Source organism: Poecilia latipinna, unplaced genomic scaffold (assembly GCF_001443285.1).
Source record: "Poecilia latipinna isolate Pla-1442-1.1 unplaced genomic scaffold, P_latipinna-1.0 Scaffold773, whole genome shotgun sequence".
Classification (NCBI taxonomy): domain Eukaryota; kingdom Metazoa; phylum Chordata; class Actinopteri; order Cyprinodontiformes; family Poeciliidae; genus Poecilia; species Poecilia latipinna.
Window position 1 is genome coordinate 219529 of NW_015113389.1, and position 24518 is coordinate 244046.

The following is a 24518-nucleotide window of genomic DNA, read 5'->3' on the forward strand; positions in this document are numbered from 1 at the left end:
ATGAAAATAATGCTGCCCACTTTAGTGGTAATGCATGACTGATCAGTGTTTATCAAAAAGTAGTCAAATAGTTCAATGCAGAGAAGATTTCTGTAGGAATGGTGAGAGCCCCCTTACTGATCCCCATAAACAACCTAACAAATCCATTTCTGCAAAAAAAAACAAAAAACCCCCCCCCAAAAAAACACTCTTATCGCATATTCATATTTACAAGAATGATTTCAACATTTCCATGAAAACCAAGAATCCCCTTTTTTGCTCATGAAGGAATTTCACAAATTCCAAACTCTTAATACATCCAGAGATCAAATTCAGTCCAGGTTTAACCAGATAAACCTAGTTTTGTGACCATTTAATACCAAAACAAATTAAAAATGTTCTTTTTGTGTGTGTTTTTTTTTTAAAACCAAAAGAAAGGCAAAATAAAACTTTAAATTACATTTTAAAGAGCCTCCATTCATCTCTGAATGAATGAGCCACATTGCCCATAATATAAAAAAAGACTGCAAGTTAAAAATGTATGATTTCTGTTTTAAGATTGTTAAATCTATTACAACTCAATGCAAAAACAAATAGCAATAATAATAATAAAAATAATAATAATACCTTTATTATTATTTTTTAATAACTTTTAATCTGTAAAAGTTTTTGTAAGTGCCTTTACTTCAGTGTTGGACATGCTGCTGGTGATGTGGCCTTTTCAAACAGCAAAGCAAAAATTGCTCTGGTTTAGTAACCAGACAGGTTTTTGCTCGTGTCAAATTAAAAAAAAAAAAAAAAAAAAATCACAAGTGACCTTTTGAGATGGAGCAGAAAGAAGGAAATGAATAGTACCAGATATGTCTGAAAAAGTTTGATACACTTAGCTATCAAGAACAACTTAAACGGAAAGGAATGCTTGAAAATGGCAACCGTTTGCACAGAAACTCAAAGATTTCCTCCAGATTCAGGTGCAGGTGTTTCCTTGTCGTTGAAGAGGAGATGTTCCTTAAATTTCCACTAGTCTGAACTGAAGACGCCCTTCTGACATCTCAAAAACACTTCAGAGCTGTTGGTGAGGGCAACGACAACACTTGGCTGTGTAGGAGTGACAAGCTTGGAGACGTCGCTTTAACAAATTACTTTAGAAAATCCTAAAATCTGCATCTGCAGCAGGCCGGTATTAATCAAAACGTCCTCTTTGTTCAGAATTAGTTTGTTTTGGTCCTCCGCTGTAGTTCACTCGTCTTTAAAGTGGCGTTTCCTTTGCATCCAGCAGCGTACGCTGGAAGCTCAAGATCTCTGTGAAGGCACAACCTGCAGAAAGAAGAACAGCAGAAATGTATTCCAGCAAAGCATCGTAGGTCACGTAGAACACCCCGTATCCCCTCCATCGGTCTGAAATTACATCCTCAATGCTGATTTTATCGGCCTCTTAAAGTATTGATCAGTGATGGGGCTTCATCCTTACGTTTCCACTGGTCCAAAGTCAACTCCTTGTCTTCATGCGAGTTGTCGTACGGCTGAGCCTCAGTCTCCTCTGCCGGTTCTCGAAATACAGCAAAGTACGGCAACGACAGAGCCTCCACAGCTGTCACTCTTTCCTCAGGATCTAGCAGAAGCATGCGCTCCAGCACCGCCAGGGCTAGAAAAAAAAAAAAAAAAGGAAGGAAAAATGCAGAAACGGCTGAAAATAAGAACAAAAAAAGGAAACTTAACAAAATATATGTTTAATATACAAATAAGAAAACTGTACCTTGGGAACTAGCTGTTGGAAACAATGTCTTAAGATCTCTCTTCTCTATTTTTTGGAGATTTTTGAGGTAACTTTTAGCCTGAAAGCAAATACTTAATGACGTTAATCCACACATACACATGATACTGTGCCATACACATAGGCAGAGAAAAGTTGGCGTTGGTGTTTTTAATTCACTGATGATGTTTGTTGCAAAATCATTTAACGTTCATGCTCCTGGTGACAGCATTTAATCAGCATGGCGGGGGTTAAAGAGAAAGTATTTGATAATCTCAGGATAAACTTATATGTATTCCAAACACATCTGGTACGTCACATATTTATAAAGTCTCATTTTAAAAAAATCTGAACTCACATCCTCGGAGTCTAGTTTTGATATGAATTCTTGACTCGGCGTTCCTGTGACCTTCATGATCTGATTCAGCTGGTCTAGGTCTAAGGAGAAATGTTAAGGTTCAAAACCAGAAAAAAAAAAAAAAAAAAAGCAGATGAGTACAAGTTGATCCTGAAAATAAAAGAAAACATAAACCCTCAGGATGAGATTGGTTAAAAAAAAAAAAAGGATACGGTCACTGCCTTTAAAAAGGGGTTTTCCTTGCAGCATCTCTGCCATGATGCAGCCCACAGACCAAATATCCACTGTGGAACAGACAAAGCAGCACCGATAAAGACATAGCATGATAAAAATCGAAGGTCATTGATCTGCAACTTGACATGAAATGTGTCTGAAACAAGATTTGCAGTGCTGGCTGTTAAGGCAGCTCCACCTAGTGGATAAACTGTGTCTTGTGATTTGGTTTTCTGAGTCTACTCTGAACTTCAAGTATGTTCTGATTTCTAAATCACAGTAACAGCAGAATGATGGCCGACTTCTAAACTCACCATCACCAATAACACACTGAATATGTATAAAATAACAACCATGAGTCTTTTCTTTCATACATTAAATATTTTCTCCAAGTTCAGACTTTTCAAAACTTTTTTTCACAGAAAAAAAAAAAAATGCTAACGTCTTGTGACAGCAGAAACCCTGAGAAAGTGGAGGATTCACACACCAAAAAACAGATTTCATGCCAAACTTTGAAACAAAAGAAGCATTGTTTTTTTGTTGTTGTTGTTTTTTGCTTATGAGAGTTACTGAGAACAACACACTGATAAGAAATGCCAGTATCGGGACCTTTCTCCACACATTTACCCGTCTGTGTGTAGTGCATCCAGTTGAGGATGACCTCCGGGGCTCTGTACCATCGGGTCACCACGTAGCCCGTCATCTCAGTGTCCGCCTGCCGAGCTAAGCCAAAGTCCAAGATCTATCAGGACAATAAATGCAGATAATTGAAGAATTACGTGAACTGGGTATCATAAAACACAGCTGCAGATTTGGGCACCGTCAGGTAGAAATGTGTTAAAAGCCTTAAGGTAAATTAATCTTTTACAGCAGTACAAACGGTAACAGACGGTGTCCTGACTAGTCCTATTGTAAATTAGTTTTATGATCTCAATTGATCTTTGTGTTACGGCTGGGGGGAGGACTCTCTATGAAAAATGTTACAATTGCTACCTCTAATTTGTTCTGGACAACAACTCATGTAAAGATTAGCAAAACCACCACCATCACAACTCTCTAAAAGTTAGTGTTTATTAACGATTTTACCTTATGACTTATTGAGATTTTCTTTGAAGTTCTAGTTAGTAGGAGTCAGACTTTCTAGTTTTTAAGTGTAGAAATACGACATGACGCAACAGAATCCCGTTTCCGTCACCTCAATAGCAAGGCAGTAAAGTTTTGATGAAACTTGCTACCGAACAAATATCTTTAGATCAGATCCGTGGCAACAGAGAAACGTATAAAGCACGCAGGATGTTGGGCCCCGAGGTGAGAACATGCTCTTCAAGTGGAGGAGATTTGTGATGATTTTCATACACAGCTGCTTGCCCTTTTCTACTGCCAAAAGCAACAATTGACGGATACATTTGTGCAACAAAAAACTTAACTGTAACTACAAGCGTTTACCTTTGTCCTCATCCAGCTTAGAGTTTGCTAAACCTTTCTGGGACTTTAACTGGAGATGCACGGCTTCGTCCGACAAACCCCAGGCTGAGTTTTCAAGGACATCTGGTATGAAATATAGATATGTGGGAAAGCACCTTCTGCTCAGCGTTAAGCACAGTGGAGAATCGATGGGGTCTGTTTCTCTTCCAAAGGTCCTGAGAACATTGTTAGAGTGCATGGCAGCATGAACTCTACACAACAAGACCAGAACATTTGAAATAAAAACCACCAAGAAACTAAACCTGAGCTTTTCAGAACAATAACGATCTAAAATATATCAGAGAAATGCTACAAACCAGCTGTTTCAGTTCACACACCTACATTTGAAAAAAGAACATGAGTTAAGCTAAACTAAAAGAGAGCACGGTAAAGAAATGAAGAGTCCAGAGGAGATCTCTATGGAAACAACCATTGTGTCACTTATGATTATTTTTAAACAATTAAATTGTGTTTTCTCCAGTAAATGACTGTTCTCAAGGAAAAGGTCGGATTTTCTTCGCAATTATTTCATCGCAAGATCACTTTTTTTTTTTTTCCTGCAACAACAGTTGGTTTTGCATTTTGTTCAAATCATCACGAGGGTGCCGACAAATCTGTCAAACGCAAGCGATGGGGAGGATTTGTTTAAACCACAGTGTGATGCAGGGAGCCGTACCTTGAGCTCGCAGTCTTGGTTGACGACAAGATTTCCTGGTTTGAGATCCTGAAAGTGTTGACACAAAAAGCCATAAATTAGCAGCTCGGAGGAAAGAAAGTCTCTGTCGTCGTAGGTAACAAACCCACCCTGTGAATTATACCAGCAGAATGGATGTACTGAAAGAAAGAGAAATAAGAGCATTCATTTAGTCAGCCGAAACATTAAAAACAGCCTGTGTGAACCGTTTCAGACCTTGAGTCCTTTCAGTGTCTGATAAACCAAACACTGGATTTTTTCTTCTGATAGTTTGGTCTTCTTCATCAGCTTCCCCAGATCAGTTCCCATGAACGGCATCACCAGACAGCTTGAAAGGGAAGAGCAGGTTGTGACCGTGTCAGATTTTTACAGCACACTTTAGTACGTGGCCAAAGACGTCTGCATTTCTGTGACGGTGCCAGGATGAGAGGCCACAAACGAATGCTTACAAATCTTTGAATCGGTCCAAAGAAAGGTCTGCGGTAAACACATCTAGAAGGCCAATCACCTGCATGAGAGCAGAAGATATTACACACTGGATTAATTCATTGTGCTAATTAGATATCAGTAAGTGTCTGCAATGACGAGAGCCAACCAGCCACTGATCTCAGTTTTTAATTCTGCATAAATGAAACTGACTACAGGCGCAACTCCAAAAATTGGAATATGCAACCGATATTTTAGAAAAAGTGTTTTAACCATTTATTTCTGTCAAAAGTGATGCTTATGTGATGCTTTAGTGAAAAGCCAGTTTTACGGAAGATTAACTAAATAAGACCATTAATATCCTTCATAAGAACAGAGGCTCTTGTATTATGGTGTGCACATAATGAGGGAGACTGCTAAGGTTATCCAGCAGATAGTCACTGACAGGCTTTCGGTGACCACCCCAGTCCACACCATGTGAATCTCCATAAAACTATTAAATGATTCTCAACTACCACACTTTTTTCCTTCCTGTAAACTTTCCTTCAGTATGCTTGGATACAACCCTCTTTGAACAATCAGCTTCTTTAGTTGTGATTTTTTGTGGCTTGCCCTTCATGATGTGAAGGGTGTCGGTTCAAATGTTAATAACTTAACATTTCAGTTTCAAAAATACTTACGCATTTCATGTGTGATATTCTAATTTTCTGGTACTTTCATCAGCTGAAACCCACACTTACAAAAATCAACTGAAATAAAAGGTTAAAAAAAAAAAAAAAAAAAAGCAATGAAGAGTAAAGAGTGATGTCGTGTCTCACATTTTCGTGTTTCATGTGTTTGAGAAGCTTCAGCTCCCTGAAGGCCCGCTTGGCGAACACCTCGGACTGGAAGGGTCTGTAGAGCTTCTTGATGGCCACTCTGGTTCCAGTCCTGGAGTCCAGCGCTGAGCTGCAGGAAGAAGCGCAGCACAACAACATCACCTGACCGCCTGCAGCGCTGCCAGTATGAGGAAATAGCAGCCGAGCAGGAACTTTGCTGTGATACGGGAACAAAACGGCGTGCAGCAAAAAATGATTTTTTTTTTTATTATTTTTTTTTAACCCCGTCTTCTACCTGTTTTTTTGTTGTTGGTGTTTTTTTTTTTAACTTATATTCCTCCGCAGCTTTTCCAGACTCGTTCAGGTGTTATCAAGTCGTATTCGGTGATTCGGGCGGAGCTGTTCGGTGCCGTCCTCGCAAGTTGTAATCATTGATAAAGGGGCCCCCACGCTGTGAGACGCACGAAAGGCGGCGGCTCTTTCCATCCCCTGCTGTAAACTTCACTGATCACAAGAAAAACATTTCACCCGCCGATGCTCTGCTCACATTCTAGCAGATTGTCCCCCCCGCTGGTTTCTAAGTGCTGTCAGAACGGCTCCTGCGGAGGTGTCGGCGAGCGCGTCTTCATCGTCGTATGAGGAAGTGAAACTGCGTGTGTTTAGCCAAGCGTGGACACTTTTTCTTTTGTTTGGCTGTAACACTGACTGTCTGCTTGGACGGCACCGTCTGTTCGCTCTTTTTTTGACAGCCCCGCATCCCCCCCCCCCCCACCACCACCACCCTCCCTCGCCTCCTGCCTTAGTGCGTCCGACGCCTTATAATAAAACATCTTCTTCCACTTCGCCGGAGTTCACTTACCACACAGTTCCGTACGCTCCGGTCCCCACCTGAATCAGGTCGCGGTACCGGTCCGGTACTTCCCATACGCTTTTGTTTATTTCTTGTCGGTAAAAGCCAGGTCTGACCCGCCTTGCCATGATGCGCGATAAGTATCAGTTGAGACGTGTATCTCAAACACCTTCCCCTCTGATCCTTTTGTCTCTTCCGGAGCTACGCAGTCATTGTCCCAGATTCCACCTATGCGCTCACTGCGCAGCACAGTTCAGGGCGCACCCTGAGGTCGCCAAAAAAAAAAAAAAAAAAAGCCACTCCCGACTTCTGCGGGAGGTCGATAATTAAAGGTGAAGAACAGTGTTAGTTGGAAACTAGAAAGAAAAAAAAAAGGCGGCTTTAAATAGGATTCCTGGGTGCATGAGTACAGTCAGTCAGTAAATATTTGAAGACGTGCTGGGACATGAACGTCACAGCACGTTACAGCGAGGCTGTAAAGAGATCCATCACTGACACGCAACCAGAAATAGAAGGAACTGGAATCCTTTTCATGATGTTGTGTATTGTCAGCTTAGCCTGCCAACAAAAGAGAGTAACTATTTACACTGCCTTGCAAAAAAAAAAAAAAAAAAATGTCACTCCTCTTTTACATTTGGCCACAGCTACAAACTTCAAAGTATCTAGCTGGATGCTTCCAACACAAAATATTACATCACAAATCACATTCCTGGAGTTTGGAGTTTGTTTCATATCAGATCTGAAACACGCTGCGTGGGTTCACATTTAAGTGGCATAGAGTATCAGCTTTTAGTTCTGGACATTGGCATTTCTAACACATATTTATGTGACATGACAGAAATGATTCCTTCTGGTCCTGGAAGGCAAATATCCAGTCCAGACTAAAGCTTTTGGAGTTTCTTCCAACTGAATTTTCGGTGTATTCATCCCCTCCCGGTCCCCAAAGAAGAAAAGCAACCCCACGTCATGATGCTGCCAACACCATGTTTGGATGTTGTGTTTTACGCAGCGTTGGTTTTCTGTCACATATGACAGTTTGCATGCAGGCCATAAAGCTAAACGTGGACATATCTGACCAGAGCGTCTTCTTCGTGTTTACTTTATTTCAACACGACGACTTTCTTCTCGGCAGTTTTCAGCAAAAGCTAGTTTGTATCAAGACCAGCTAGTAGCCATCTACTGATACTCTGCAGCTCCCCAAAAGTTTCAAAGGGATTCTTGGCTGCTTGTCCTTTGCTGGCATGTCAGCGTTTTAGGTTGTACCAGTTCCAAACTTGAAACAAACCCTCATCCACATTTGCACATGCAGGAGAGCACAAAATATCAAAACATAATTTAAAACAGGATGAGAAAACGAAATAGAAATTACTCAATGAACTCTTAAAAACTGATTCATTTATAAACAACCCCCCACCCCCCGTGTGCTTAACTGAAAGAGTATCGATCCAACTCAGTAGAGTGCTATAAAACGCTGCTTACAGGAACATTCAGCTGTTTTACTGTGCATTTAAAACTGCTTGAAATTTCCTAATGCTCACAGAAAGATTGAACTGTTATCCCCACCCCGGGCTTTTTCAAGAGAGAGATTTCACTGTATGCAATAATCAAGTTCTGCTTACTACATCGTCAGTAAGGTGGCCGCAGATGGGAAGTAACCAGAATATGCAATATGCTTTAAACAAAGAAATGCACGCATGGCAGTTGTTTCAATACATCACCATCATTCAATTTGCTTTGTAATAAAATGACAAAGTTATTTAATCATTTTTGAACGGTTTAGATACAGGAATATTTATGCAAATGTCCTGCAATAGTTTGACATATCAAAATAACACTTTCACTAGCATTAGATTGCATAGTATTTCACCACGTGCTCTTTTTGGGGGTTTGGGATTTAACGCGGCTCTGTGGCACCTTTAACGCTCGGGTGACCGGCGAAGACAACTGGCTGTCTTGGATTTTATATAGAGGCATCAGATTAGAGGGAGAATCCATATTCATGCCACACTTTTCATAAAGTGCAATGAAATGTAAGAGAAGAAAAAAAGTAAAATTCAAAGTAAAAATCTGAAATCAACACGGTCTGCTAAAAGGTCTGTTTAATAGCAAAAACAGGAATAGTTACAATTGATAAAATTACTTCTTTTTTTTTTGACATTTCATATATCCATATATTTACCTGAAAGTTACACCAATTGCATTATTTTTCTAAAAATACGTTTTCAACCCGAGCAGACACATCCAGATGAATCATTCCTCGTTCAAACCTACCTGTAAAAATAGAATAATAAAAGAAAACGATGGCCTGAACCACAGAGAGAGGCGCGATCACAGTGAGGAGGACAAAAGAAGCATTTACTGAACTCATTGTGCGTGTTTGTGTGTGTGTGGAGGTTTTAGCGTTTCTCTCGACTGCAATCACTCCTTTTTAATCTTACACAGTCCTCATAATATTTGGTACATTCTGGAAGTGACAACCCCACAGTTTGTCAGACGCAGGCAGGTCAATGCGGGACTTGTTGCCTGAATCATCATAAATAGCAGAAGTGACACTGAGCAGACGGGCTGTAGGAGAGCCGAGCTGGCTTTCTGTAAACCTGTTCCTCCTGCAACCTGCCTGCACGTTACATTCAGAGCCAAGACTTGAGCCAACGCAGCTTTTGTCATCTGCATTGATGAACGTCTAAAAATAAATCCCAAACTGTTTAAATTTGGAAATCTTAGGCAATGGAAGAACAGAGTCACCTCCCATCCTCCCGTCTGCTTTGTGTCATCATGCTAATCTGTGAAGAGCCACTTCTCTTAACTCCCTCACTGCTGCCTTGCCAAAGCTGAAAAGAAAGTTGGAAAGTGAGCCAAAGAGGCGAGGGGATGGAAAAAAAAAAGGTAAAAGTCAGTGATCAACACTTTCCAACTTTCTTGTTCTTTTAGGCAGGACAGCAATTAAGGAAGCGCTTATGAAGATCAGGTGACGCAGATTTGGCGTGCCCATGCTGGGGGCTTGCTGTCGTACGGCACAGGGTTCATGGCTGTTGATGATGAGGAGGAGGAGGAGGTCCCCTGCTGTGGCTCCTCTCCTTCATCCCTCTCCCCCTGTTCAGTCCTCCTGTGTGAACCCACCCAGGCAGGAAGCTCCAGCCCTGGCTGAGAAGAAAACGGTTTCTCCAGGACCTTGAGGACCCGTCGGACCTGCAGCACAACGAATTGATCACAGAGAGACGTTGAAGAAATGCGCAGCATTCTACAGTCACGCCAGATCGTGGAAAACGACTTCTGACCTCAGAGAAGTCCCCACTCTCGGCAGCCTCTATTGCATTCTGGGCAATGTAGTTTCTGAGCACTACGCGAGGGTTGGCGCCGTCCATCACGCTCGCCCTCTCCTCCTGCACGGCCTGCACGTCGCTCTGACCCTCCAGCTCGCGGGCCAGACGTTTCCTGTGCAGGGACGATAAGGCGGAAACACTCAGTTACAGTAATGGGACGCTGTCCGCCTGGAAACAACATTTCCTCCCTGTCTGTCCGCCCCCTTTATCAGTCAGACTTCCACCCATCACTAGCCAGGAGAAAAAAAAACAACAACAAAAAAAAAAACTCCCACACTCTGTCCTTGCGCGGCCTTTTTCTCACAGCAAGCCATTTTCCTGTCGAGTCTCTCTCAGGTGAAGCGTCTCACCTGTAGAGGGCGATCCAGGAGGTCCACTCCTGAGCCTGCCTGGCCCTCAGCTCGTCCTGACTCGTCTCCAGCAGGACCTTCAGTTTGCTCATTCTGTCCAGCTGTCTCGCGATGGTCGCCCTGTCCGAGATCATCTCAAACAGAGCGGGGTTGCTCTGAGCCATGGACAGCAGCATTGACAGCTCACTGTCAACCAAACAGATCGAAAAATGAGTCGTAACGGGGCAGAGAGTCTGAACGCTGACGTACAGAAAGAAAGCGGGACTGTGTTATAGGCAATAACCATCCGTACAAAATCACAGATTCTTTACAAGGTTCAGGTCAGGTCGGTTTATTGGTCAGTCTAACAAAGTGACATCATGATCATTAAACATCAGAACCTTTGGCAGTAGTGGTAGATGCAAAGTCCTGATGAAAAACGAAGTGAGTATTTCCACAAAACATAAACACAATACATCACCAATGCCCTCTTGAGTCAGAAATGTGAACTACATTAAATGAAGTAAATGCATAGATAATTATAAAACCAGTACTTATGCATTTTAATCAGATCTTTGGAGTACTGGAGATGACAACTCTTAGAGCTAAGAGACAACGGCACCTCCATGTTACAGCTCACAGTTTAACTATATTTAATTCTGTCAAAAGACTCTGATATCATATGCAATTTATTTTTTGCATAATTAGCATTTTGTATAATTCTGGAATTTTTTTTTTTTACAAAATGTAGCATTTTTCTCCATCACATTTTAAACAGGGCGTTTTACCGTCCTTGCTAAATGTAATGAATGAATTTCAAATCAAAATTTGTTGATAATGCGTTTTCCTACGTTGTCGCATAGGTAAACACGAGAGAACCATCTTCTGACAAGCAAAAACAGTTTTCCTCAGATGCTTAGTTTTAATCAGCTACACATATTCTTCTCAAAATGTACACAGTTCTGCTGAACATGCCATTTTTTTCCTATCCATTATCTTTGTTTATTATCCGTGTGCCTCACCGTGGATCCATTGTGGGTGTGTTGGCTGACTTCAGCTCCTCTAAAGACGCACACTGCTCCAGGAGGAGTTCTGCGGCTTTCCTAACGATCTCCTCGTCTCGCTCCGTTTCTCCCTCTGACGGACAGGAAATCTGAGCCAAGTTACGGAAGGTGTTCGTGAAGTCAGCACCTGCAGGAAAGAAATGCAAAATGAGTCAATTGACACTCTTTTGATTTAGTGCAAACATCCCACGCTGGAAGGCCGACCTGTGTCGTGCATTGTACGCAGCAGCTCAGTGATCAGGATCTCGTCCTCGGGCTCCTCCTTTCTCAGCAAACCCAGTTTCTTCCTCATGTTCTCCAGGTAGAAGCGGTTGAACTGATCCAGGTATTCGTCTATCACAGCCTTTGCTCGATCTGGTGGCAACTCTGGAGCCAGGGCCTCTGCCAGCTTCACCAGGTTCCACCTGCAGATAGCCGGCTGGGCCTTGTACGAATATCGGCCAGAGTTGTCCGACGCGTTGCAAACGAAATCTGGATCGAACCTGAAACGGATATGGAAGGTTTTTTTTTACCAACCTATGCAGATTCACTGTGGTTGCTTATTTATTCGTTTTTAGTGGTAGCCTTGCAATGAATCACAGAGCACAGACGGTACACCGACTTTAGAAGTAAAAGGAAAGGAGATTGGCAAGAAGTTTAAGAGTCAACATTTTACTGAGCTGCAAGAGCCTGGAAAGCCCCTGTCACAGTCCAAAATGCTGGGAGTTTAACAACATGGACAGAGACCAAGAAAGAAGTCCCTGCTTCAAATACAACACCTCTCCAAACTGTTAATAATTTCTAGCTGCCCAGATGTACAGGCCAGCGCCTTCTGGGGAAATGTTTTATTGTCAAATTGGACTAAGATTAAGTGTAATTTCTAAAGAAATCAAGGTGACATTTTCACATCTAGGAACACTGAACAAATTGTCAGGAAGTGGTTAAAAAAGAGCAAAAGATCCCACATAAAACCGGTTTTGGGAAGGATAAACAAGCTAACAACAGCTCTGGATTAGTCCTAACTTCAAGACAACTGAAAGTTTATGAACTAAAACGTTAAAGTTTATTTTTTTAGATTAGCTCTAGAGTTCCATATACTGACAGTAAAGTCAGAAGCTTGTTTATGGGGACAAAAAGCGAGTGGTTTGTTCCTTTTAACCATATTAATTCAAATATTAGTGGGGCTTGTGCATATAATTGCCAGTCACTGCGGATGAGCTAAAACCAACAATAAACCCAGACCTCTGTGCATCCCATTGTTAATATGTGCATACATGTCTCAACAGCCAATTGTGCCATTTCCTAAAAAAAAACATAAAGTCAATCGTTCCACATAAACATCACAACCTTACCTGTCCATGAAGCCATACGGACCGTAGTCCAAAGTGAGTCCCAAAACACTCATATTGTCGGTGTTCAGAACTCCGTGACAGAATCCAACACACTGCCACTGAGCCACGAGTCGAGCCGTGCGGGACATCACCTAAAATTAGAGAGACAAGAGGAAGAAGTCTCCAGATGAATGAAAAACTTAAAACACAGGTTTTAGACATACTGTGACCTCATGGTAAACAGGTATGAACAACTCAGACACATGAATAAAGCTAAATACTTGTTAAGTAAAGCAGACAGGGCAGTGAACCAGCTCAACAGAATAAACGCCAAATGTAATTCTGGAACATTATTGCAGTACATCCCAACTACAGCAGTACCTTCCAGCCAACTTAGTTTTTATGTGCCAATAAACCATCCTTTACCATCTGAAATCAGCATGTTTACAACAAGTTACCGTAAACTCTTACCTCTCTAAAGAAAGCCACGTTTCTCTCCACCCGGTCTGGATGATCCCGCTGGATTTCAGGGTAAAACATTTCAATGACATAATCCAACATCTGACCTCGGATCTCCTCCCGTCCGTAACTGGGACCCTGACGCCCCGTAAACTCGTCAGCCGGTTTGAAGATCTCAAAGGAACCGAACCTGTGCAGAAAAAGGAAGACTCAGCGAAAGAGTCGGGATGATGTCATACATCTGTGAAATACGACACAGGAAAGTCGGTGCATACCTGAGGAAGGTGGGAGCGATGCGGAGGACCACTGAGCATTTCTCGTAACGGGGATTCCCGCTGTAGTAGATGTCCCTGATGACCTTGCTGTCGGAGGTGACCACGGAGCCTGCCCTGGTGGTGGGGATACCGAGGAAGAACATCGCCTCACTGCAAAGGAATTCTCTTATACTGGATCGCAGGACTTTTCGGCCATCGGCTTTCCTGTGGGGGATGTACTTCATGTTAATTTAAGATGATAGACGAACACAAAGTAGTTTGGAAAACAATCATTATTTTTATTCAGTAACATTTACTCTGATAGCCCTCAGTAAAAGTGCAACTTCTGAATCTGAAGTCACCCAAGTAGTAAATAAAGACCATGTATTTAATCTCAGTACATTTCATTTATTTCTACCATACTGCAATTGCTGCAATGAAATGGTTGTTAATCACACCATAGTCTTATGGTGTGATAAACCATATCACACCATGTCATAGTCCAGATTGTGATTCTGGACTATGATCTAGAATCACAGTCTATGGTATGAGGTGAAAAATGTTGTCTAATCTCAATGAGTTCGTTTTTATTTCTTTGCAAAGATGACGAATGTGAAAAAAAAAAGAAATGCTCAGGATGTATACAGTTAGCTATGTTTAAATCAAACGTTGATTCAACAAACTTGAAGGGCTCACAGCACACTTTTTTTTTTGTAAATAAAAGAAAATGTTGAAATCCTTCAATTACTTTTCTTTCACTCAACAAGTATGACATAAAAAACGACGAAGACGAACTTTGTCAAACCTGTTACCTGGAATATGGGGTCAGTCCCGCTCCTTTCACCTGAATCTCCCACCGCCCGCTCGGATTTTCCCGGAGCAACTCTGGATTTTGTCCCGGTGGAACCTTCACCTCTCCAAGGTAACAGGCGGCCCCGTCCCCCAGCTGCCCGGCAAACTGTCCGAACTGGTGACCGCAGTAGCAGTGAGCCGCGGGCTCAGATCCAGGCATGACTTTAGACCCGCTCAGGTACTCCGGTCCGAGAGGATCGTTCATAACTTCTTCTCCGTCGAGCCCCAGCAGCGCCAGGGCTTCGCCCGAAACGGCCACGAACCGAGGGTTGTTCAGCGGCTCGGGGATAACTCGAGAGAAACACGCTCCTTTCACCAATCGAACCCCCGGCTCGTCGGACGGGTCCAGGGGAAGTTTCTTAAGGGCGACGTTATCGAAGTCGAGTCGTTCCAAAGAGGAGCGACCCACTGCCAGACCCATCTCGTCCATCCTGACTGTACAGAGGGCTCTGAAGACTGTCACATGGGGCAGGAAGATGCGCGACACTCCCAGCCGGGGTCCTAAATAAGCCATGTAAATCAGGCCATCAGTCTGTTAGTGTCCTGTGGCGCAGTCTGAACTGTTTAGGCTAATCATGCTTTCATAATCCTGCGAGAGCGACAGCGGATGTTTGGGAGACTTCGTGTTGTTGCACCTTCAAATGCCCGACTTGAAACAGCAAAGGCGGAACTCTAAGGTGGGGAGAATAACAACAGGGGACGGGCGTCAATCTGGTGGGCTATTATTAAAGGTGCTTATTATTTAACATAATACATGTCTTAAAGCTGTAAATGATCGATTTTCATTCGTGAGAATGACATTTTTAAACGACCGATTTTACTGTACCGCATTTTCGGAAAACTCGTTGTGTGATTACTGTGTTACGTCAATCCGCGTTTCCCCATCACATACGGTGTTAATTCAGTGTACCGAAACATGTTTTAATTGTTCCAGATAGATAAATAAGATGAGGATAGACTGCAAAAACGAAAAGAAAAAAAAAATACTTGAGAAACAACCCCCTTTTGTACATGTATAAACTATTTTAAACCATCCATAGCAACTGTAGAAAAAATAGTCTGTTTTTTTTTGTCCTCAAAACCTGGTGCCCTGCATGTTTTAGGTGTCTCCTTGCTGCCACACACCTAAATAACTGATCAACAGGCTTCAGTAGCACTGCAGGATGCAGAAGAGGTCATGCAATCATTTAAATCAGATGTGCTGAAACACAGACGTATCCAAAACGTGCAGGGCTGGTGGGTCTGAAGACCACGGAGAGAGAACGCAGCTCTAAGGAGAACCAGTGGGTGAAAACACATGACAAACAGACACATGGGAAAAGTTTGAGACACAGGTCTAAAATCACCAAATTGTAAGCCGAGTTTAGTTCATTATTATGTATTTGATATTAAAGATTGTCATTATCCTATAAAGTAAAGACACATACCAATCACAGAACAAGGCAGGCACTGAAAGCAAATATAGTTTACTTTTACTATTATAGAAGAGTCAGTGTTTGATACGTTTACAGTGACAAAACAAGTAAAGGGTGCAGGCTAATCAGTTAATACGACCAACACAGCCATTCATAGTCTCTTCTTGAGTTCTCAGGCATACAGTAAATTACATATTTTGGTTGAAGGTACTCGGATACAAATATGAAAACAACCTGCGGCAACTTCAATCTTTAACGCATTTCTTCAAAATGTTTTAATCATTCGGAAGACTGGTTACCTGAATAAGCTCAGACGGTAAATAGCTGGCACTGGTTTTAATTCTACTTTTTAAAAATAAATGAACATTACACTCTTCATCAATTCATTGGACCCATTGACATGTTATAATAAATGATGTACGGTAACTCATTTCACATCCCTCATTTTGATTTACAGTTAGTAAAAATACTTAGAAGTCACTTAAATTACCTGGATATCAACGATAGATTTAAAATCATGTATTTATGTTGACAGTACTTACTGTACTATACTTTGACACCCTCCTTTTTTTATCTAGGGTTGTCTTTTTTTTGTTATACATGCAGTAACAGAACATAATATGAATACACATGTGTTGGTGGGAGGCTTTAGCAGAGGAGGCAATCAGAGGGTCAAAGGCAGCAGTGATAAAAGTAAGGCTAAATTTTCCAGATTACAGATTTTGTTCAGCAGTCCAAATAAAACAGATTTATAAATGCACAAACCATTATGGTCCCACTTTACTCTGAGGGGAAATAAAGCAACTTTCATTTCTATCTAGTTCCACAATGTCACAATAAATAAGAATGCATATATTTGGACAGCTAACGCACCGACTGTCAGCTGATTAAAAATACGGTACACTTAACACAAAGGTTAGGTCCATCACATTAAAGGGTAAAACAAAACATAAAATGTTCTCACCCCACTGTTTTGTGAGGCACCGCGAGGCCTCCTGAGCATCAGTGTTCCTGTAAGATGTAAGTGTGAGAGCCCACGAAAAATGTTGCAGTAAAATTGGGTAAAATTTCAAAGTCATCATAAACTTCATGTCCTCTCATTACAAAATGGTAAGATGTTCAAACTGTTGATAATTGCACTAATCATTCGTCAGATGAAGCTAACAAAAAGCGGATTCCACAGTAGCCCTTCCAGCTGAAACATGAGGCACTTGGCTGTAAAGTTTGTAGCAAAGAGCAATCACCAGAGTTTCTTCTGCTAATCCTGAATGTGAGGAATGAGCACCATGCAAATATCTTTTGACATTATTTTGTCAAAAATCATGATCGACTTTCTAGTTCAGACACACAGTGAAATTAATCTAATCCGCTTATATTTAAATAACACTACAAGTTACGTCCTCTTATAAAGTGCTGGACCAATTACCAAGAATCTGCCCGGTAGTCAGAAAATGGCTTCTTTCAACAACAACAAAAAAGAAAAAGAAAAAAAAAGAGTGTCCTATTATGTCCAGGAAAATTATTCAATTTGATTCCTTGGAGCATTAGCAAAATAAAGCCGTGTGTAAATACATTTCAGAAACAACAGGGAAATGTTACTCTAATTGGAGCAAATTTATGTAGAATATAATTGCCAGAAATGCAGGATTAGAGTACAGTTGTGGTTTCTTTGGCAGTACAGTCCCACTGTGCCGTTAGGGACATCGATAGGAGGTGAAAGGTTCTTGACCCCAGAGAGGTCCTCATCAGTTCCCAGGTGTGAGCTGGTGCACCCATTCGTCCAGCCTCACCTCCTGCTTTTAAGGCCATCGGTGATAAATGCATCTTTTTTTTTTTAAACAAATCAAATCTTGAGTGAAAGACGGCTTAGAGAGGTCCAGCGGGGTCAGGCGGCTGGTGCCGAAGAGTCTCAATCAAAGACTGGACTGCTGGTAACGTCAGCAGGGTTCGACCTAAACCTCCTCCGACTCGATAACAGGCATATCCCAGCATTCCCATCAAGATGCCCTTCACAACAGTGCGTAGCATCCAGCTGAGTTGTGAGGGCGGTGCGACACTTTAGGAGAGAGATAAAGCAGAAACAAAAATATTTGTTTCGTCCCGCGACGACTTTTTTTTTTTTTTTTAGTATTCAGTTACCGGGCAGAAAACCTACGTCATGATTTCTTGAACGTTGAGCTCCATATCCCAGTTTCGTTCAATGCCAGGGACATGACCCATTCCTACAACTCCAACAACCACAGCAGGCACTTCTATTGGGGAACAAAAAAGTCACATTTTGGTATTTATACAGCTTAAGGAAACAGTGCCATTTTATAACACAATCAAGTAATTATGATTGTGTTATAAAATGTTCTAAAAACATGACTTAAAAGAAGTTTGACTTTGCAATTTAATGACTTAAAATGTGTGTCTCTTTATGAAGCTCCTGTCTATTTTACATAATCCTGCCCCTTTAAAATCTCAAATTTTTAACATGTACAACAACGATATTAACCGAGTTGAGAACTCTGAAAATTTGCAAATGTGGTGTTGTCCAATCTGACTGAGCAGGAGCTCTGTTGGAAGGAGGAGTGAGCCTAAACTCTCCATATATTCAGTTTATGTAATTACATGACATGATTAGTTCACTTAATACATTAATGAAGACAGATATCTGCAATGGCAACTGAAGAAAAACATGCAATACACACTCTGGCCATCAGATGGCGACTCCACACAGCGTGTTGCCTGGCGGAGTTTGTATGTGAGGTAGATATCTCTTTCAGCCACAATGGTTTGATGGAGAGCAGGAAACTCGCCGATCATCTCAGACATGGTTTGCTCCAGCAGGTCCTTCTGCTTACACTTCTCTACGTCCTCTTTACTGAAACATCACACACAATATGTAACGCTTAGATGGAGACAATGAAGTAAAAAAAAAAAAAGTGTTTTAAGTACAAATGTAATGTTTTAGAGGGTATTCTACAGTGGATAAACTTTGTGAAAATGACTTGAAGCAAAAAAAAAAAAGAAGAAAAAGAAAAACCGTAAACGCTCATTAAAAGGTTTTACAGTTTGCTTCTTTGAGACAAACTTTTATTTCATTTTTTGTATGTTTTGCACAAACTTGTTTTGTCTCAAAACATTTTAATTGGGAGACCAAAACATGCCTCAGCCAAATTATGAAAGACATGCTTTTAAATATTACTTAATTTTATCCTTCTAGGAGAGGCTAACCTAACTATCAGAAGCTTAACATTAGAAACAAAATCACTTTAAATTGGCACTTTGAGTAATGAGCTTTCAATCAAATACACCATACATGGGCTTTTTCAAAACACTAACAGATTTACTGGAAGTTCTCATCTAAACACAAATGGATATCAAAGATTCTTAAATGTTCACTGCAATCTTTCTAATTAATAACCGATCCTGTGATTTGCACCAAATTCAGCAGGTCATAATTTAATGTTCCCTCAACATTTAGCTTTTGCCCACTAGAGAGATATCGTCATGACGATGGCAATGGATCTAGTTGATCCATCATCGAAGTAAAGATAGAGGATTTTTTGCTCATTTTTTAAGCTGCAGTTTAATGCAGTTTTCAACCAAGCATCCAATTTCATTGTAGATTAAAAAAATATATATATATAAAAAAAAAAAGGTTAATTGGGGGAATTTGTACCTGATTGGATCTGACAAAAAGCAAAGTCCCCAGGCCAGACGGGCCTTCTGCCATAAACTGAGAGCAGCTATGGTCCTCTTTAAGGTCACTGGGATTGGCCTGTCCCCAAGGTGAAATTTACAGAATGGGACTCGTCCCGCCTGTGAGGAAAGAAATACTTTCAGATCACCAAAATACATCGAGAGTACATAATTAAAACAACTAGTCCTCTATTTCCAACAGGCCTATTATGAAAGCCTGTTTAAGGTAACTGCTCTGTGTGAGACAAGGAGGAGGAAATGCAGCTCTAGACGACACACCTCCAAGTCAGAAATGACTAAATTGTGTTTGGCAAAGATTTGGCACAACACTCATTTGCGCAACACAAGTTTCTGAGTGACTTGCCTCAATATAAGCCTCTCGAAATTCTCCTCCGGGTGCCATTCCCAGCTGCTCCGTGATGTGAGCAGAAACTTTGAGCAGGAGAATCTGCATCAGGCCAGACATGAGCCCATTCTGAGAGACAGAGACACGGAGTAAATATTTCAACTGCAATACCTTTCATAAAGACAAAAACTGGCTGGTGAGCTAAAGCGCAGTCAGAAGTTGTGGTTTGACAAATCGTATCCTGACTCGCTTGCGCAGCTGAGGTTCTTGTTTGAATAAATACTTCTGGGAATCCGGGTGTTATTCCAGACAGCAATCTCAAATTGGGTAAACAGGTAAGTACAGTCATTAACTCGAGCCTTTTTTTCCCACAAAATATGACTCATTGCTGAAGTGAAGTCATCTCTGTCTTTTAAAAAGGACCCTGAGAAGGTTGTCCACGTTTTTATTACTTCATATACACAACCGTTTTGAACTATTTGCGAGTGCAAAACGTTCAAAACCCTGCAGCTCATCTTTTAACCAGCACAAAGAAGCATAAAAGATAAAACTTCAGTCTTAAAATGTCCTTATTAGCTTCCTTTTTGTCTTAGAATTTATTTTTTACATTTTATTGCTCACGTTAAAGTTTGAAATTTGTTTTAAATAATATAATATTTAATTGGACGGATAAACAGACAGATACTATTATTTTGTCGCAGGAGCATGACATCAGAAATTATAATTCATCAATTTAAAACACTACATACAAGTTATATCCACACAGCAGGTCTTGATGCTCAGCTCAATTTAGCCTTTTCTTTTGCGTGGTCGTTAGTTCATTCTACTAATTCAATGTGACCCCAATGAGACTTCTGTGTTGTCCCACAGCAGCATGCCACTTTATACCTGAAGTAACACCAGATGCCGCCATCTATGGATTTTAAAGTTATTGAGCGATGGGAGCCGACAGTATTGCCAGGATATCATAAGAATGGAAGGCATAATTATAAACTTCTTTTAGAATTTCCCCCCAGTGTTTACGTCCAGATTTACCTCATCTGGCTTCTTCTGGTGCAGAATTTCGACACGCGTCTCATATCAGTAACGTAAAAACCAGATAAAATGCGACATGACCGTTCTGGCTGTGGACTCTTTGAAAACTATAAAACTAAATGTACTCGATTCAGTTCCACATATGGAAGTGGCACATATAGGATTTATTTTATTTTTTATTTTTTTGGAAGATAAAAGATCAGAAGTAGACCATTCAGACTGCCGTGAAAAAGTCAGATATGGGTTGCTTATTGAAAAAAATAAATAAAAAATTCTGATTTGTGTGAAAGCAGCTCTAGATCGAGGCTGCAAAATACTTGTGACAAAAACCATTTTAAACAAACTCCATACACCTAAATAGCATATTCGCGTGTTAGAGTGTTCCAAAGTCCAAATCTAAATCCAACTCATTATGGACGCCAAGACTTGAGAAGTGATTATTATAAACCCACTCCATCTAATCTGATGGAACATGACCTATTTTACAAAGAAAAATGGTTCTCGATGCACAGAGCAGGCAAAAGCATACCTCAGAAGACTTGCAGGTGTAACTGGTGAAAGGTGGTTGTGCAATGTACTGTATCAGTGCGGATGCCCACATTACGCATATCAGACTTTTTAGATGTTTATTCGTAAAAACGTTTTAGAAACATGCATCGTTTTCCATTCACTTCACAATTATTCACTGCTTTTTGTTCACCGCATAAAATCCACATTTGCTTAATTCATCTGTGATATTTAATTCTCCATTAATAATAGCCCAATGCAGCAATCCTTTTTATGGAAATACCACAACACCACCACTTCTCCTGTGTTCTGATTCTACTACAAACTTACTATACAAGTTTGTAGTATTTATATCACCACCACTTTTCCAGACCAGATTTTAATCAGGTCTTTCTGACAGCCTAACCTGCTTGATGGCTTGCTGAACCTTCTCCAGGTTGATGTCTTTGGCTTCCCTCAGCAGCGTGTTCTCATCCATACGCAACATTGACACCCTGTACTGGCAAAGCTCCACCACCACCACGTCTGGCTGCACGGCACGGATTGTCTGGACGAGGGGCAGAAAGGGCATTGAGTGGGATAGATAAGATACAGGGTGCACAATAACATCAAAATGTAAGAAAGACAAGTGGAAAATACCACACCAATAAGTAAAATGAACAAAGAAAGATTCAGGGACGAGGAATGAAGACCAGATGACACTTGACTAAATGAGCTCACCAACCCAATTATCAGCGACACCAAGAGGGAAAGTCATTATCACTTAGCCTCTGTTAATTGCGCACATTATTTTACTGCCATTTCATAGAGTGACACATTTTTGAGAAAGTGTGAGTAACTTTACATTCTGCCAAGTCTGCATTCCTCGTCTTTGCCTGTCCAGCTTACCGTCGACACATCATTTTTGCTGTCCTCGCTGAAATGGGCAGTGCCCACCAAGTACAGGACGCTCCCGTCAGGAGCGGTGAGGCGGGTCACCGTCTCTGGGAGCTCAGGGGAGTCCTGGCGGAGCTGGGCTCGGAACTGCCACAGCATCTCCAAAGTCTCACCGTCCGCTGAACGCAGACAGCAGAGGTGGTTAATGAAGCCAGTATTAAAATACTAAAACTGTTGTGTTAAAATCTAACATCAATACCACTCCTACCAACACCTTTACTTTAGACAGTCACTAGGTAAGATGGAGTTCTGACCTAGTAAAGTACTGAATGAACATACTTCTCTGAAGCCTGGCAATTTTGTTTAAAATATACCTCATAAATTCATTGTATGCAATATTCTACTTTTTCCCAGACACAAAGTTCTGAACTTTCACTGTTTGTAATCATCAAAATTATAAACAGAGGCTTGGAATATTTCACTCTATGTGTAAGGAATCTATACAACATACAGGTTTCAGTTTTTCGAAATGAGTGACAAAAATATAAAACTTTTTATGATAGTCACATAATTTTAGAAGTGCCTATTGCTAGGTTGCAGACACGTGACCCGGATGACGGGTCCGTCAGATGGAGGTCCGGAAGTCAAAATGGATCACAACGAGTATGCTAATGCCCAAAATAGGCTGAAACAGACGCCTGTGTGCTTGGATCTCCTGTTAAGTAATTTATTTAGGTTCTGTAAACCCAAATCCATGCTGGAATTGTATGTTAATGTTGAGCCAGACACGAATCATGTGGGGGGAGAAGAGTCACAGCTCACTGTGACTGCATGGCTGGGTAGGTTATTTAGCTTTTTATTTTTGTTTGGTTAGCATGAAAGTCCCGCTGAATAAACATTATATTTTCTGTCTCGGCACTGAATTAGCTGCTAACGACATTAGCACTCTGGAGACTACCAAGCTGGGGCGTAAAAATAATATATCTTACCTTACACATGAATGGTTGTCCTTCTAAGTAACTGTCAAATAAAATATCTGGAAATACGATTTAAATGATGCGATCATTACCTGTTAGAGTGGCGCTGCAAACGCTGGCATTGTTAGTTTCTGCACCTCCTGCTTTTAGCTGTAGATTGTTGATCCACTTTCCCCCTCTTTTTCAGTAAATTTTTAAGATTAACTCCCTTGTGACCAACTACTTTCAAAGCACGAAACTAATGTTGATTTTTCTCTCTATTAGAACAGTTAGAACAACCGTACAGGACAGATTACTCATCTGAAACCCAGAAATATTGCTCAATATTACATTATTTTGTTTGGTTTAAAAAAAAAAAAAAAAAAAAAAGAAGTAACATTATGTAACAGACCAAAAGTATTTGTTGTAATAAACCGAGGAACCGATACAGGCGACTTTAAAACTTTTGAATAAAATGTTGCCTAACAAAGCGTTATTCAGCACACAATCAAGATCATTTGCCAGTTGTCAAACAGTGCACGGGTCAATTGTGAACATTTTTTTGTTTTGTTTCAATTTTACAATGATATAAAAACCAAAAGCATACCCATTCCTGGTGCTATACAAGGTGGTGTGTCTCCTGAAGCATCCTGTGAGACAACCAACAGGAAGGCATCATCAATGTCTGATGGCTTGTTCAGCTCTGCTCGAGATTAAAAGGTAACTCCTGTCTGAGGCTAGCGGATCATTAGAGACTAGACAACATTTTCCAACTAAACATGAACTAATGGTACATCACCGTGAAACTTAACAGTGTCGCTCAATCCGTCTTCACACAAGATTTTTTTTTTTTATTTTTTTTATTTTTTTTTTTTCTCCTCACCTCTGAGTTGTTGTCTTTATCCATGTTTGGAGAAAACGAAAACTGCATGCGACATGGAGAATAAGAGGAGTGAGAATGTGAACAGTGAGGCGTTCACTGACAGTTAGACACGCACTGACTGCTGACGTTGCTTTGTCTGTACGTAACACAACAACTACCGGCTTGGCTAAAGGTGGCTAACAGTTACAACGCAGAAAATGTGTTGTGAAAAGTGGTGACTGTCACTTAAAGAATAAATCAAACAAATAGAGAGATCTCCGATGTCATCGCTATGAAAATGAAGATAAATCTATGAGAAAAAAACCCATCAAAAATACTTTTTCGAATGTTTTTTTTTTATAAAATACATTTTGCTGTACCGAATGTAAACACTTTCCTTACAAAAAAACTTCACGGTTTTGCTAGCTCCCTGCGAATAAGGCTAACTCGGGCTAACATAAGCTAGCTAATTCGACAAAAAAATTGGTACTGTATGTATTTTAAACCAAAAATAAATTTACAATATAAGCAGATACTGTGTCATATCGGACATCAGGAACCCACCAAAAATGTTGCAGAACAAAATGTTACTTACAAAGCCAGCGCGTCTGCCCCACTGCTGTTTGCTAGTGTAACAGAGCAACACTCGGTTGGTTAATACTGACAGCCGCGGTGCATTCTGGTACAT

At 40.8% G+C, this 24518-nt stretch overlaps 3 protein-coding genes across 3 annotated transcripts; all 3 read right to left on the minus strand.

Moving 5' to 3' along the window:
• Window positions 1-392: 392 nt before the first annotated feature.
• Window positions 393-6830, minus strand: mapk12a (mitogen-activated protein kinase 12a). Its single transcript, XM_015046322.1, has 12 exons — window positions 6565-6830; window positions 5706-5835; window positions 4911-4969; window positions 4678-4789; window positions 4572-4601; window positions 4444-4491; window positions 2931-3045; window positions 2303-2374; window positions 2091-2170; window positions 1736-1814; window positions 1451-1624; window positions 393-1296 (listed from the first exon to the last, which is right to left on the minus strand). Exons 1-12 carry the CDS (start codon window positions 6681-6683, stop codon window positions 1229-1231), a joined length of 1086 nt encoding a protein of 361 aa, XP_014901808.1. The 5' UTR covers window positions 6684-6830; the 3' UTR covers window positions 393-1228.
• A 1806-nt stretch (window positions 6831-8636) lies between these two features.
• On the minus strand, window positions 8637-14815 carry selenoo1 (selenoprotein O1). The gene is made up of 9 exons (XM_015046320.1): window positions 14107-14815; window positions 13316-13519; window positions 13053-13230; window positions 12603-12733; window positions 11476-11753; window positions 11230-11398; window positions 10229-10414; window positions 9834-9990; window positions 8637-9744 (listed from the first exon to the last, which is right to left on the minus strand). Exons 1-9 carry the CDS (start codon window positions 14658-14660, stop codon window positions 9511-9513), a joined length of 2091 nt encoding a protein of 696 aa, XP_014901806.1. The 5' UTR covers window positions 14661-14815; the 3' UTR covers window positions 8637-9510.
• A 781-nt stretch (window positions 14816-15596) lies between these two features.
• trabd (TraB domain containing) lies at window positions 15597-24518 on the minus strand. The gene is made up of 10 exons (XM_015046321.1): window positions 24426-24518; window positions 23852-23893; window positions 23576-23618; window positions 22025-22191; window positions 21543-21683; window positions 19613-19723; window positions 19229-19368; window positions 18255-18427; window positions 17717-17813; window positions 15597-17617 (listed from the first exon to the last, which is right to left on the minus strand). The coding sequence occupies exons 1-10, from the start codon at window positions 24516-24518 to the stop codon at window positions 17428-17430; spliced, it is 1197 nt and encodes a 398-aa protein (XP_014901807.1). The 3' UTR covers window positions 15597-17427.

Bases quoted from the DNA above. Each gene is read 5' to 3' on its own strand.
- mapk12a (XM_015046322.1), bottom strand. From the start codon at position 6,683: ATGGCAAGGCGGGTCAGACCTGGCTTTTACCGACAAGAAATAAACAAA. The intron at 4,492-4,571 runs GTGGGTTTGTTA...CAACACTTTCAG, and splicing joins CTGCTGGTATAATTCACAGG to GATCTCAAACCAGGAAATCT. The intron at 2,171-2,302 runs GTATCCTTTTTT...ATTTCTCCTTAG, and splicing joins CCTTTTTAAAGGCAGTGACC to ACCTAGACCAGCTGAATCAG.
- trabd (XM_015046321.1), bottom strand. From the start codon at position 24,518: ATGTACCAGAATGCACCGCGGCTGTCAGTATTAACCAACCGAGTGTTG. The intron at 21,684-22,024 runs GTAAGCTGGACA...CCCCTCGTCCAG, and splicing joins GCAAAAATGATGTGTCGACG to ACAATCCGTGCCGTGCAGCC. The intron at 19,724-21,542 runs GTTAGGCTGTCA...TCTGTCTCTCAG, and splicing joins TTCAGCAAGCCATCAAGCAG to AATGGGCTCATGTCTGGCCT.